This window comes from Triticum dicoccoides, chromosome 3B, assembly GCF_002162155.2.
Source record: "Triticum dicoccoides isolate Atlit2015 ecotype Zavitan chromosome 3B, WEW_v2.0, whole genome shotgun sequence".
NCBI lineage: Eukaryota > Viridiplantae > Streptophyta > Magnoliopsida > Poales > Poaceae > Triticum > Triticum dicoccoides.
The window spans coordinates 247,784,060-247,797,795 of record NC_041385.1 but is presented as its reverse complement, the minus strand read 5'-3'; the positions used below and the strand labels follow the sequence as shown (position 1 = coordinate 247,797,795).

The 13,736-nt window shown below is 43.0% G+C and overlaps 2 protein-coding genes across 2 annotated transcripts; both read right to left on the bottom strand.

The window, feature by feature from the left end:
* Positions 1-241: 241 nt before the first annotated feature.
* LOC119275754 (uncharacterized oxidoreductase At4g09670-like) lies at positions 242-3,051 on the bottom strand. Its single transcript, XM_037556658.1, has 2 exons — positions 2,304-3,051; positions 242-988 (listed from the first exon to the last, which is right to left on the bottom strand). Exons 1-2 carry the CDS (start codon positions 2,919-2,921, stop codon positions 368-370), a joined length of 1,239 nt encoding a protein of 412 aa, XP_037412555.1. The 5' UTR covers positions 2,922-3,051; the 3' UTR covers positions 242-367.
* A 2,083-nt stretch (positions 3,052-5,134) lies between these two features.
* LOC119275753 (transcription factor Pur-alpha 1-like) lies at positions 5,135-9,204 on the bottom strand. The gene is made up of 5 exons (XM_037556657.1): positions 8,821-9,204; positions 8,678-8,725; positions 5,961-6,113; positions 5,636-5,866; positions 5,135-5,548 (listed from the first exon to the last, which is right to left on the bottom strand). Exons 1-5 carry the CDS (start codon positions 9,139-9,141, stop codon positions 5,396-5,398), a joined length of 906 nt encoding a protein of 301 aa, XP_037412554.1. The 5' UTR covers positions 9,142-9,204; the 3' UTR covers positions 5,135-5,395.
* Positions 9,205-13,736: the final 4,532 nt, after the last annotated feature.

The window sequence follows — 13,736 nt, the reverse complement described above, 5'->3', positions numbered from 1 at the left end:
GGAACGAAGTCGATATGTGGTAGTAGTTTTTTGAAAACCTAACCACAAATATGGTTGGTTTTTGCTATTTATTGTACTCTTGTAATATTTAAATGCTCTGTTCACATTGAGGAAACCAGAATCCGAGTACCATTTTACAGCTTTCTGGGATTATTTCAGTTTGTCAGGTTGACGTAGAAAACACTTTGTAGACCACTCAAAGCATCCATATTCCCCATGTATCATACACAACAAAAATTCGTAGTAACCCTTACTTGATCATTGCAATATTGTCCTCAATATGACAAGAATCGTTCAAATTATTTCAGTAAATAGATTTGTCATGGTCTGGAAGATACAACGTGGGAACACCAGTTATGTGTTGTATTTAGCTGGCAACATCGACGGACTCAAATCCGTTGTCAATAGAAGCCTTCACTGCATCCACGACAATCTGTGTCTTCCGGGTGATGCCCGGCCACTTCCCCTCAGGCTTGACACCGGCATCTCTGATGCCCTGCACCAGCCTACAGAACTCCTGGACCATGAGCCCCTCCTGGGGTAGGTCCGTGGTGACAACATGCTTGCTCGGATGTGGATCCCATCCGGTAGAGAGTTCGGCGAAGTTTGTCTTGGAGTCGACGCTGAACGGAGCAGACTTCTCTTCGTACGGGATGACCAAGTCGGTGACATGAATAGTACCGTTGGTGCCGACGACGGTGAGGTCCATGGTCAGGTTGGTAAGGAAAGAACAGTGGAAGGTGGCGACCTTGCCGTCGGCCCAGTAGAGCGACGCGCCGCAAGCAAGGAGCACGCCGGCTTGGTTCTTGACAGGGTGACGGAGAGCAACCACATTCTTGGGCAGCTCATAGTCAACCGCCCACAGGATTCCACGGATGCAGTACCACCCGATATCACCGAGCACACCCAGGCCGTCAAGGTCTGGCTTCACCCTGATGTCATTCTGGAGGAAATCTTCGTTTGCTAGGAAGCTGACCATGGTGTTTATCTGAAGCAGCATAAGAGAGAAGAAAAACAGTTATTTACCTTCACAGCTGAACGGTGGCAATTGTATAAGTTTCAAAGTAAGTTGCCACCAACGGCTGTGAGGTTATGTCAGGAAATAGATCATCACACTGTTAGTTGGGGAACACTTGACGCATACAGAATGGGAATAGATCATCTCATAAACATTCAGAATCCACATATGTGCTATAGGTTCCAGAGTTTAGGTATTAACAGGCAGCAATTTGAATCTGATGTATCCATTGTCTTCTCTATCCCGGACCCAACTCATACATGAGAGGTTTTAGCCACTGTGAGACAAAGTTAACCTCAGTTTCACCTTTTAATGCCAGTTTCAACATTTCCAACAGTATCAACAGAGAGGTGGTAGCATTTTGGTGTGTGATAAGTTATTAAGTCGTATCCATCTAAGCTAGAACAAATACGTCATGGGTTGCATCGACAATTAAATATTTTTATACCACAAGAAAGCACAATTATAATTTACATCCACGAAATTGGGATTGAGATGGGATTAATAAAAGCGTGCAACAGGGAATCTTTTGACGCTTAGAATTAATTATGTGTTTGGATGGTTAGGAGTGTAGTTATACTTCCAACACATTAGGAATCAAACCACATGTTTAACACATGTGTGACTCATAAAGGTGGAATATTTTTTCGGAGGGGACGTTTTCGTAAACAGTGAGGTGGTAGCATTTTAGCGTGTGATAAGTTCTTAAGTCGTATCCATCTAGGCTAGAACAAACACGTCATGGGTTGCATCGACAATTAAATATTTTTGTACCACAAGATAGCACAATTATAATTTAAATCCACGAAATGGAGACTGGGATGGGATTAATAAAAGCGTGCAACAGGGAATCTTTTGACGCTTAGAATTAATTATGTGTTTGGATGGTTAGGAGGGTAGTTATACTTCCAAGTTCCAACGCATCAGGAATCAAACCACATGTTTGACACATGTGTGTCTCATAAAGGTGGAATATTCTTTCGGAGGCGACGTTTTCATCAACAGAGAGGTGGTAGCATTTTGGTGTGTGATAACTGATAAGTTATTAAGTCCTATCCATCTAGGCTAGAACAAATACGTCATGAGTTGTATCGACGATTAAATATTTCTATACCACAAGAAAGCACAATTATAATTTACATCCACGAAATGGGGTCTGGGATGGATTAATAAAAGCGTGCAACATGATTCGAAGGGCATATGCTACGTCAAGATCCTAAAGAAAACTGGATTAAAAAAATTGATGACAGTTTCAACATAATAATGTGGTGTTTCGAGCACTTACAAATCTGACGTCTCCGATTGTGTCCTGATCGGCCACGAGCTGACGCATCTTGGCAGTGCGGGGGTGGTGCATCCACATGGTGGAGTCCATGAACTGCACGCCGTTGGCCTCGCAGGCGGCGAGGATGGGCTCGAGGTCGGCGGCGCAGGGCGCGGTGGGCTTCTCGAGGAGCAGGTGCTTGCCCCGCTCGGCGGCGGCGGTCGCCCACTTGACGTGGAGGCTGGTGGGGAGCGGCATGTAGACGGCGTCGACGTCCGGGTCGTCGAGGAGCGCCTCGTAGGAGCCGTGGATGCGCGTGCCGCTCCGGAGGCCGTTGTCGGCGGCGAAGAGGCGCGCCTTGCCCTCGGAGCGGCTGGCGACGGCGGCCACGTCGGCGGCGGGGACGAGCAGCATTGAGCGCGCGACCTTGCGCGCGATGGAGCCGCAGCCCATGATGCCCAGGCGCACCGGGCGCGGCTCCTCCGGCGCGGCGGCGGACGACACGGCGAGCGGCGCAGCGGGGCCCGATCTGCAGGCCCGCATTTGGAGCGAGGATCGACGCGATTTGAGGAACGTTTTGGGGTGGTTGGACGACAAGGCACCGGTACAGTTTGCTGCGGCGGCGAGGACCATCTCCATTGTTGAGACGAATCAAAGACAGGCAGGCTCTAGATCCAACGCAAAATTTAACTAGTGGAGAAGAGAGTATAGAGCCTGTGGAGTGGAAGTGGAGCCCCCCGCGTCGATTAAAAAACTGAAGCCACTCACAACCCAGCGCACGCTCGCTCATCGTCTCGCTCACCCACGTACCCACGAGCAACGGCTCTTCCACGCCCATGGCAGCTTCTCTCTCGCCTCCACTTGTATAACAAAATTATTCAGCTCGACTTCCCCGTGCTCGGGAGCCCATCCCTGCTCCTCCAGGCGCAGCGGGCCACAACAGAGGCGGTGCACGTGGGAGCTAAACTTCTACCACCCTTTGAAAGAACCGTTTTCGAACAGCCTTGCACAATGCAAGGTGTTTAGGAGAAGTGCTTGAAGAAATAAATTAGTTTTTTTTTTGAAACATCGGTGCTTATTTGTACAGTTAGACGTCTAATTAGACGTCTCTTCTGTAGAAATAGACACTGGTGCTTCAGAAAAATTCAGCTTGTTTTTCTACGTATCTTCCTAAGCATCTAACGTTGTACAAGACATAAGACTCAAGATAGCAATGAGGGCCCTCGAAACCCGTGTCCCCGCGGGTATTTACCCTATTATGGACGGGGATGGGCGACTTTCTATCCCCACGGGGCTGCTGGTGGATACTCCCTCCATCCCATAATATAAGAACGCTTTTTACGCTACACTAATGTGAAAAACAGGGTGATGACGGCGGCGCGCCTTCGGCTCGCTTCAGTGCTGGTAGTCATCGCTTGGTGGTCTATGGATCTGAATGTAATTTTTATTATTTCTGGTATTCGTTGTATTGCCATGATTGAAGATGAATAGATCGGAAAATTTCTCGCAAAAAGAACATTCTTATATTATGGAACGAAGGAAGTACATTATACAACCTGGTATGTTTCGCGGGTTTAAACCTGTTTCAGTACTATCCAAACCCGAAATCTAACAATACCCATCAACTTATTTGATTCTTATATATGCTGACAATGAACAAGGACAAAGCTTTTGAAGTTGTCTTCAAGACATTCAAGAGGGAATGCATGTGAAGTACAAGTACTTGCACATTTCATAGACCAATATGCATATTTTTCATGTTTAACTTTAGCTAGAGCGATATTCATCTTCTCTTGGACTTGGCACTTTGATTTGGCATTGGAAGCTTTGAAGATAGTATTTGACTGCTTATGTACTTGCATATTATTATGTACGGTGATTTCCTACTTATTGCATTAGCACATTATGTTGTTGTTTTCATTGACTGCTCATGGGACGGGTTTCTCATGGGTTTAGCAAACCCGACGGGTCTAGGGGACGGGCAAAAAAACTAGTCCCGCGCACGGTGATGGGAACGGGGACATGCTTGCGATTTTCTCGTGAGGATGAGTTTGACAAGCAAAACCTGGTGGATTTCGTCCTCGTTGCCATCTTGATCTAAGACGCCAACATCCCTGCCTTTTCTTGGGATGCATTTTCCAAAGTTATCTAGAAAAATGGCACTATATAAAATGTAAAAATTGGCACCAGGTAAAAATGTACTCCTACTAAGTAGGAAATTGGTACTCCCACTGTAAAGTAATATAAGATCACTTAGATCGGATATTCAATTCGATGCCTGGGCTCATCTGCACCCAGTGAAAAAGTAAATTTACAAAAAAATACTAAAAGAATCTGAACTTTTTTAAGTGGAAGTTGTTCCATTGTGTGATGTTTGTGCCAAATTTCAGCTTGTTCGGACATCTGAGGAGATATGGCAAAAAAAGAAAATTGATCAAAACAGTAAACTTTGTTGCAGCCTCAAAAATTTATCTTTTTTGCTAAGAGCTACTAAAAAGTTCAAACTCCACGAAATTTAATGCTGACTTCCCGCACATGTGCATCTAGCATCACAAAAAAAGATTAGAAATTTTTTATCTTTTTACAAATTTACTGTTTACCTCAGGTGCAGATGCACCAGAACGCCGCGTCCCATTCAGATCACTACTTTAGTGATTTACGGTCTTATATTACTTTAGAGAAAGTACATCGAAGAACTTCCCTGTTATAACATCACTCCACAGTACAATCCTGACCTTGGTTAACTGCCTAAGAAACATCGAACCCAGAATATTTCAAAACGTAAACGGATGAAAGTGAAACATATCAATTTGCGGAGGCCTGCGATTATTACCACAGAACACTAGCAATCCTACTCAAACTAACTCCGCCTCACGCAGCAACCAACATATACCACCCACGAACATTATACTGCTTATTATTCCTCAACAGAAAAGGTCCCAAGCAAATCAATCCTCGCCACGGAATTCAGAAGAAAGAAAAAACTAAACATCAAACATTATTATCCCCATCAGACGAATTAATACTGCGTGATCTACGCAACCACACACCACATCACTTACACAAATCCTAGAGGAGGCATAACAGCAGTAAGTGCCACAAGGTCGAGCTAATCATCTCTGGCTGGGCTCGACAGTGCGCACGTTCGCGCCCGTCATTCCTTCAAGTCTGTCCTTCATTATATCTACAAAGTGTCCCACCATCTCATGGAACTGCTTCAAACCAGAAAGTGGCAAGATTATCGACGAACGATCAGCTCCAGCGACCTGAATCAAGCAGGAAAATAATGAGATCTTACTCTGGTACAGGGGTAGAGTTATCAGTATCACAAGTGATAAACAAGAATATGATACCTCGGAAATCCTCAAATAATGGCCCCTGTTGTTGCTGCCCAGGTCAAAGAAAAACCTTTTCTGATCTGCCCTTATCACCTTAGACAGCCCCATGCCACTAAATTCTTCAATAGGAGGCCCATCAACGTCTACCTCGGGTACAGATGCAGATTGGCTGCCATGCCCAGCTATAAATCCAGCACCAACATCGTCAGAAAGGCCAGGAAGGCGCTCTGGAGGTTCCAGGTGTTGCTGAAAAAATAAAATATCAGAAAATTTAATAACGATGTCATTGGAGCCTAAGGGGCCCATAAATAAGCGAGAAACAGGTACTTTTTTGCTATACCTGACTTGGATGATTTGGAAGAACATAGAGTCGGGAAGCTTCGTCATTGATTTCTAACAGTACATTCCTAAATGCTTCCCAACCTTCTTCGCCAGAGCTACCAGCCGGAACAATTATCGTGCTACGGTTTCTATTGACAGATGCCTCCGAAACCTGAAGAGAATTGTGTTAACAGGAGAATATTGTAATCATGTCAAGATAAATACATACACTACCCCGTGTAACTAAGAAGCAAAGACAGCAAAGCATGTACTGTAGAAGCAAAGATAAACAGTGGTTCACCCCACGGATCCATGATCATGTGCGATTACTGGTTTCTATCCAAAGTACTCCCTCCGTCCTTGAAAGAGTGTACTTCCAACTTTGTTGGAGGGTCAAACTATTTCAAAGTTTGACCGAGTTTGTGCAAAAATATATCAATATTTGTGAAACCAAATAGGAGTATGATGAAAATATATTATATCATGAACCTAATGCTACTAATTTGATGGCATAAATGTTGGTGTACTATTGTATAAATACAGTCAAACATAAAAAAAAATTGACTTTCCAACAAAGTTGGAAGTACACTCTTTCAAGGACGGAGGGAGTATCCACTTTGAAACAAATGTACAGCATATTCCCTCATCCACAAGATGTTTGCTGAGACATGTGATGGAACTGAAACCTACTGCACTCTTGTTTGTGTTAAAGGTAAGTTTAATTTCACTGGAGAGGCGGAAATAACTATGCTGCTAATACTCTATTAAAAATCCTTTTGGCAGTTAAGACTTCAACATGCCCCAAAAATAAATCATTACGAGAATAAAAAAAGATAGGAAGATGTTGGAATCATTTAGGAGAATGAAAAAAAAACTCTTGCAGTTAACATAAAAGAAAAATAGAATACAACTAAATAAAATATTCACAGGACAAGAATTGTTCGGAGCCATTTAGGAGAAAGTTCAGGTAACTGAATAATGTCGAGGTCATATGTTTATGAACACAATAAGTCAATAAAGCAACATCAAATAATTTACTAGATAATACGATCAGTCATTAATTAGAGACTTTATATGAAGCACACACAAGACTATTAAATGCACTAAGGGCCTGTGTGATGTTAAGTCCTTAGTTTTCTGCCAGTATATCCCCTTTCCTCTTGCTTTTAGTATCCTCTGTAGTTATATGATTTCAGGCTTTGGCAACCTCAAAATCGATTTGCAATATGAAACTATCAATGGATATCTTCGGTTGCTCAAACATACCATTGCAATTGAGGACCACAATTAAGAAACAACAACAAATACATTCAGGGTACTAACTCATACTCCCTCCGTTCCAAAATAGATAACTCAACACTTTGTACTAAAGTACTAACTTTAGTATAAAGTTAGTACAAAGTTAAGTCATCTATTTTGGAACGGAGGGAGTAGTTTTCAGTAACATCGCCAAACAAATCCAGCAGATTCCGATAAAGGGACAAACAACCTGAGAAACAACCAATTTCCTATTAAAACAACCTAGTAGTCCCTCCATTTCTTTTCAGTCTGCATATAAAATTTGTCTGAAGTCAAACTTCGTAAAGTTTGAACGACTTTATAGCAAAAAATATCAAGATTCACAATACGAAATCAATATCACCAGATGCATCATGAAAATAATTTTCAAACCACACATCTTCAATGTTGTAAATGTTCATATTTTTTATTATAAATTTGGTCAAACTTTGTGTAGTTTAACTTCAAACAAATATTATATGTGGATGGAGTATTATCAAGGACAAAGAGTCAGTAGCATGCCAAAATTGGTACTTTTCAAAACGCTATTCAGATCGAATATTTCCTCCATGGTTGTCTGTACATTGACATTTATTTTCTGTTTATCTTTGGAACCACAAGTGCTCCACAACGGATAACTTTACAACAAAACCGAACACAAGTTCAAGAAAGTACAATTCAGTATCACGACTATATAATCTCATCAAGTACAGAAAAAACTGAAGGACATACAAAGAGGAGGGAAAATCAATTTACTAAAACACAGTAGTAGAAAGAAATACAATTTCCAACATAACACAGGCAATAACCAGGTTAAGTATCTAATTAGCATAAACACAACCCAGACTCTTCCTTTTCCACAGAAGATTCAAGACCAAATCTATGAACAAGTTAAGTGCCAATAATGGTCTACAGTAGAATATTGTCATGAACAGACAGCAGGGATGCTATTTTGCTTAGATGGAACCAGCTTCATACCAAATAGATTGCAAGACAGACAGTAAAGGTGAAACTAACAAATTAAGGGAAGCCAAAATCTAGAAAACACAGCTACTAACTAAAGGGGAAGATTCCCTTTTGGTCCTCCAACCTTTGGGTTCAAAGCCCAAAGCAGCCTCTTAACTTGGAGTCTGGTCAGAAAAGATCTCTGTCTCTGACAAGTAGGTGTAGGTCCATGCTCCGCATACAACTTGATAGACTTCTTCTATCATTATTTAAATCAATATATGCCATTTTAGGAAGCGGACCTTTTTGACATACGAAAAGAACGAGTTGAGTTTTAATGGACCAGGAGCGGAAGACGAAAACGCAACCTTTCCCTTACTAAATCCACACACCTATTTCCCGTTTTAGCTAAACAGTTGAGCTTCTCGAGAATGGATTTCCCATATACGAATTGGGAAATTCTACCACACCAAATTTTGGAAAACTAGAAATTCCACAGGAACGTTGCGTCACCTTAAGGTAGCGGCCTCTCTTGTTCTCCCCAATATCGAAGTAGAACACCTGCAGAGCGTAAGGAACAGAGAGCCAACGGAAAATTTAGCAACGGCGAGTCCAGCGAGTGTTAAATAAATTAGCCGTGGAGAGGGCGAGCGGACCTTAGTGTCGAGGCGTAGCTCCTTGCTGAAGACGTCGCGCTCGTCGGTGCGGATGTAATAGTCGAAGAGGTCGAGGAACCAGGCGACGCCGGCGATGGGCACGATGATGGTGGAGCGCGTGGTGGACGTCTTCTCGGAGATCTTGAGGTACCTCCCCCGCGGGTTCTCCTTCAGATCGAAGTAGAAGAGCTTGTGCTCGAACTGCAGCGTTTTGCTGACGAGCTCCACGTCGCTCCCGCCGCCCCCGCCGCCGACGCCGACGGGTCCCACCATGCCTCCCACCCCGCCGCCGACGGGCCCCATGCCTCCGCCGCCGTCCATGACCGCCGCCGCCGCCGCCCGAGCTAGGGTTTAGGCTCTGTCGAGATTAGGGTTTGGGTTTAAACGAAGTCGAGTCGAGCAGGGGATGTGAGGTCGAGAATTGGGATAGATCTCGAGCGGGTTTACCCCTGCAAAGGCGGGGCTACCCTTTTCTCGGCCACTTAAAGTCACCGACTCGTGGGTCCGGCGCTCACGGGGGCCCCGGCTATCGGTGGGAAGGGTGGAGTGTTGGTGGGCGGGGTGGTCGTTTTGGCGGTTGGGGCCGCCCGTGTGGTTTACCTGCAGATGCTGACCGCGCGCTCGTGGCGTGGTGACTCGTGATTGGCCACCCGGTTTTGTACGGCGGGTCTTGGTGTCGAATGGGCAACTCCAATAATGTCACATCACTGTCTGCGAGCCTATCCCGCCACATCATCAGTGTCCTACTCGAAGGAGAAACAACGACGGCCGCAAATCCCATTCGGAGAGGGACCTTTCTAAAAAGCCCTGAAATAAGGTGCATGGCCAACATCACAGCGTTTCCATTCTATCTCTATTTTATTTTATTGCTTCAAACATAATTGATTGGTTCTAGTGCATACTAGTACAATGTTTATCTAAGGTTATGTTGCGGTATTAATGTTTTCTTTTATCTAATGCTTCCTTGATATGCGTGCATGGTATATTGAGGAAGACATACGAAAAACATAGCAAGGAAGAAGCAGATGTTTATAAGAGAGGAAAACTTGTTCATACATGGGTACCTCAAATTCTAAACTTGCTCTAAATAGCGGGTACTTGAGGAAAGGTGATGACACAACATAAAAGTAAAAGGGTAAGCACTTCGCATGAGGAATCGAAATGTCATGCACTTATCTTGTAATATATTTATTTACTGGGTAATTGCTCATGCGTTGCTACCGGGTACTTTGTACGCGATCATTGTGATTTTTTATTGGCACGTATGAAGTTAAAACCGACAATTTGAGAAAAAAAATCTGAATCCTTGCGTTGTGGAGTGTTCAATTGGCAATGGATCATGAAAGACTGCAGACAACACCCTGATGGGTGTCATGCCATGTGTCGTTGTAACACCCGTTCTTATTTCGGGGGGAGCTCCCAACACCGTTGCTGTGTCATGTATATTCAAAACCTGATGCTTATTTCGGTTCATTGCAAGATGGAGTGAATCTATTAAAGAGGTACATGTGATGTGGTGCTTCTTTTGAACTGAGCTTAGTGCTTATTTTGCTTCTTTTAATCCAAATTAGTGAATGAATTTAAGGTTCCAGTTATTGTTCAAAATGTTGTTATGAACTCAATTTAATTTAGGTCAAGTCTTCATACATCAGTGGCAGTCCCCTACGTTATTATTCATTTCTTCACTGAAAGAAGTTCCGTTTATATTTTGTCGAAAGATCATATTTCACTAAATATACAAGAAGTGAAAGAAGAATTCACTTCCAGTTATAATACTCCACAATTACACATGTCCAGAGATTAACGTCGTATCAAATTCCCTAGAGAAAATAAGGTGCACAATCTTGTTATCCTTACAGCTCACTATACAAATCATAAAACCGTAAACTAGTCGTTTCACTACTGCAATGTGCACAAAAATATTCAGTTGAGACTTCAGAGTGCCAGTTCCCAATTGGGTCATGTCCCTAGTTCTGGCAACCCTCTTTTCTTTTCTTCATTGCCACAACAGAGGCATTTATCTTGATTATACGAGCACACACATCAGTTGTAGGTCGGTTTGCCATGTGATCTGCTCCACCTGAACCTGAATGAATACTTCTCACTGATGCCTCATAGTTCTAAACAAAGTGTGGTTTCTCATCAGACCTCAAATGTATACCTCACACTAAATTCAGAGAGAGATATCAGATTCATGAAGTTCTTAGCACATCGGGAAACACTACTAGGGAAAACCTTATACACAGAGGTATAGCAATAGCGCTGGTCAGAACAGTGCGTGTCAACAAAGCGCACTAGAACTATGGTTGTAGCAGTAGCGTGTCTGCATGAAAAAACGCTACTACTATAATTCTCACACTATTGCCAGTAGCTAGGAATAGTAGTAGCGGTTCTGCATAAAGCACGTTACTGCTAAGTGCCTTGTAGCAGCGCGTTTCTATGGTAGAGCGCTATTGTTAAGAAAAAGAAAATAAATAGAAAAGTAAATGAAAATGAAAGAAATAGAAAAAAGAGAAATGAAAAAAAGAAAATGTAAAGAAAAACAAAAGAAAAAAATGAAGGAGAAAGGCATAGTAGTAGCGCTTGTTCCCACAAAGCGCTATAGCTACATTAGCAGTAGCGTTTTTTGCGTTCTCGCACTATAGCTAAGTTCCTTAGATAAAAGGAAAAGGGAAAGGAAAATAAATAGCTACTTCCTGTAGAAGTAGCATGTTTTGATGGAAAGCACTATAGCTAACTTAGCTATAGCGTGTTTTCCCTACGAGCGCTACTGCTAGTTTGACTTAACCACGCGCGGGCTCAAAATTTTGCTAAGTCCTTTCTCCCCTCCCCCCTATCCCCCACTCGATCTGTCGCCGCCGTTGATCGCCCTGCGCCCGAGCACGCCCTCGACCTCACCGCCGTCGCCCGAGTCCGCCCTCGACCTCACCGCTGCCGCCCGAGCCCTCCCTGGACCGTCGCCGCCCGAGCCTGCCCTTGCTGCCAGCCGTAAGCCTCTCCCTCTCCTCTCCCCTGCCTCTCTCGCTCTCTCTCTCTCTCTCTACTAGCTAGGGAGAATTTCATATGTTGATGTTGTGATGATGTTCATATGAACCCTAGATTTGTTTAGGACAGTAAGATTTTTTTTAGCATTTAGGAAAAAAATTAGCATTTTTTTAGGAAATTAGCTAGGGCGATTTTTTATGAAAATGCCTAAACAGTAATTCCATTTACCTTTAAATTAACAGAGAGTGTATAAATAATAGTAGCATTTAGCTTTAAATTAATAGAGGCTATAAACAAAACACAGTAGCATTTAGCTATAAAAAATTATTTGGACTATGGACCTGAATCTGGTCCAAATTTCATTCAAATGAAATTTGAATTATTTGGACTATGGACCTGAATATTTTTGAAGAAATTTGTTGTACTGAGGCATGCTGTACTGAGCCAGAAGGGTTAGGGAAAATGGAGTTCCTTTGCAATTCTAATAAGGTCAAGTATTGTTGGAATATTTGCTCTAAAACAATTTGGATGAAAAGAAAATAATGTGTGTGTGTGTGTGAGAGAGAGAGAGAAGAATAGCTAGAACAGAATTTGGGTTCTGTCCTAGGCAGAGAAGTGTTTAGTGAGGTCATTTTGCAAAGGTTTTGGTTTTTGAAAAGACCACTATTTTTCAAGGAAAAGAATTTAGGCAAGTTTTATTTTAAAGATGATCCCTTCCTAGACTTTTAGCTTAAACAAAAAACAAAAGCATTTAGCTATAAATAAAAAACAGTAGCTATGGAATTTAGCTATAAACAAAAAACAGAATTGATGTTAGATGATATATGTCATTGATGATCATTTGCATATTCCATTATTGTTAAGTGGTCATGTTATATCTTTTCATTTAAGTGGTTCGATTGTGCCCAAGTGACCTTTTGTTGTTTGTAGAGAATGAAGCCGAGTGGCCTATGTTTTGCTGGAATGTTGATTCATTTCCGTTCCAAAAAATTTCAGGTGCTCGATTTGTCCACTTTGTAGCAAAGGTCATGCCGAAATTTTCCGTGAATTTTGGCATGACTTGTGCTACAAACTAGGACATATCGGGTGCCCGGGATTTACCGCACCGGTAATGAATCAACATTCCTGCAAAACATAGGCCTTTTATGTCATTTTTTATTTTATTAGGTCTAGAATTAATTGACTAGATTTAATCGTAGGAAACATGTCTAGCAACGATGAAGGACAGGGTTTTGGAGATTGCAACATCTACGATGCGGCAGACGCCTATTTGAACCTTCTCGAGGAGCAACAGTTGTTGCAGTGCCCACCTGTCACATCCGAGACTGAGACCGGCACCGAGACCGGCGCTGAGACCAACACAGGCGCCGAGACCGGCACCGAGACTGGCGAAGCCGGTATAGAACCGAAATCGAAGAGGATACAGCGCCCAAACCAGCTCAACACTACTAGACTGGTGGTCACAGAGGTGGACTCCGGCAATTTTTAGCCAAAAGAGCCTGCGGAAGTGCGTGCGTGCTATGACAATCAAATAGGCTGCATCCTACAGTCAACCGCCACCATCAACAATGAGAAACTAAAGAAGATACCAAATATGGAGCACTCCCTCCAAAGGAGCTGCACCAGGTATCGTCGGTACGGGATGAAATCAAATATACTCGACCGTGGCAAGACCCGGTAGTGAAGAAGATAAACAAACGCACCATGGGCAAGTTTAGCGGCGCGTTGTCTGCTTGGAAAGTAAGGGTGAAACATCGGATCATGGTAAAAAAGGAACCCTACTCCGAGATTGTAAAGGATAATCTGACAATTACAGACACTATTGTAGGATGCTGCTAACGCGACACTATGATCAGAGACCCTTTGACGAAACTGTGTGCAATGCATTAATTGCAAACGGGGATGTAAAAAACCGTCAAAAAAGGTGCAAA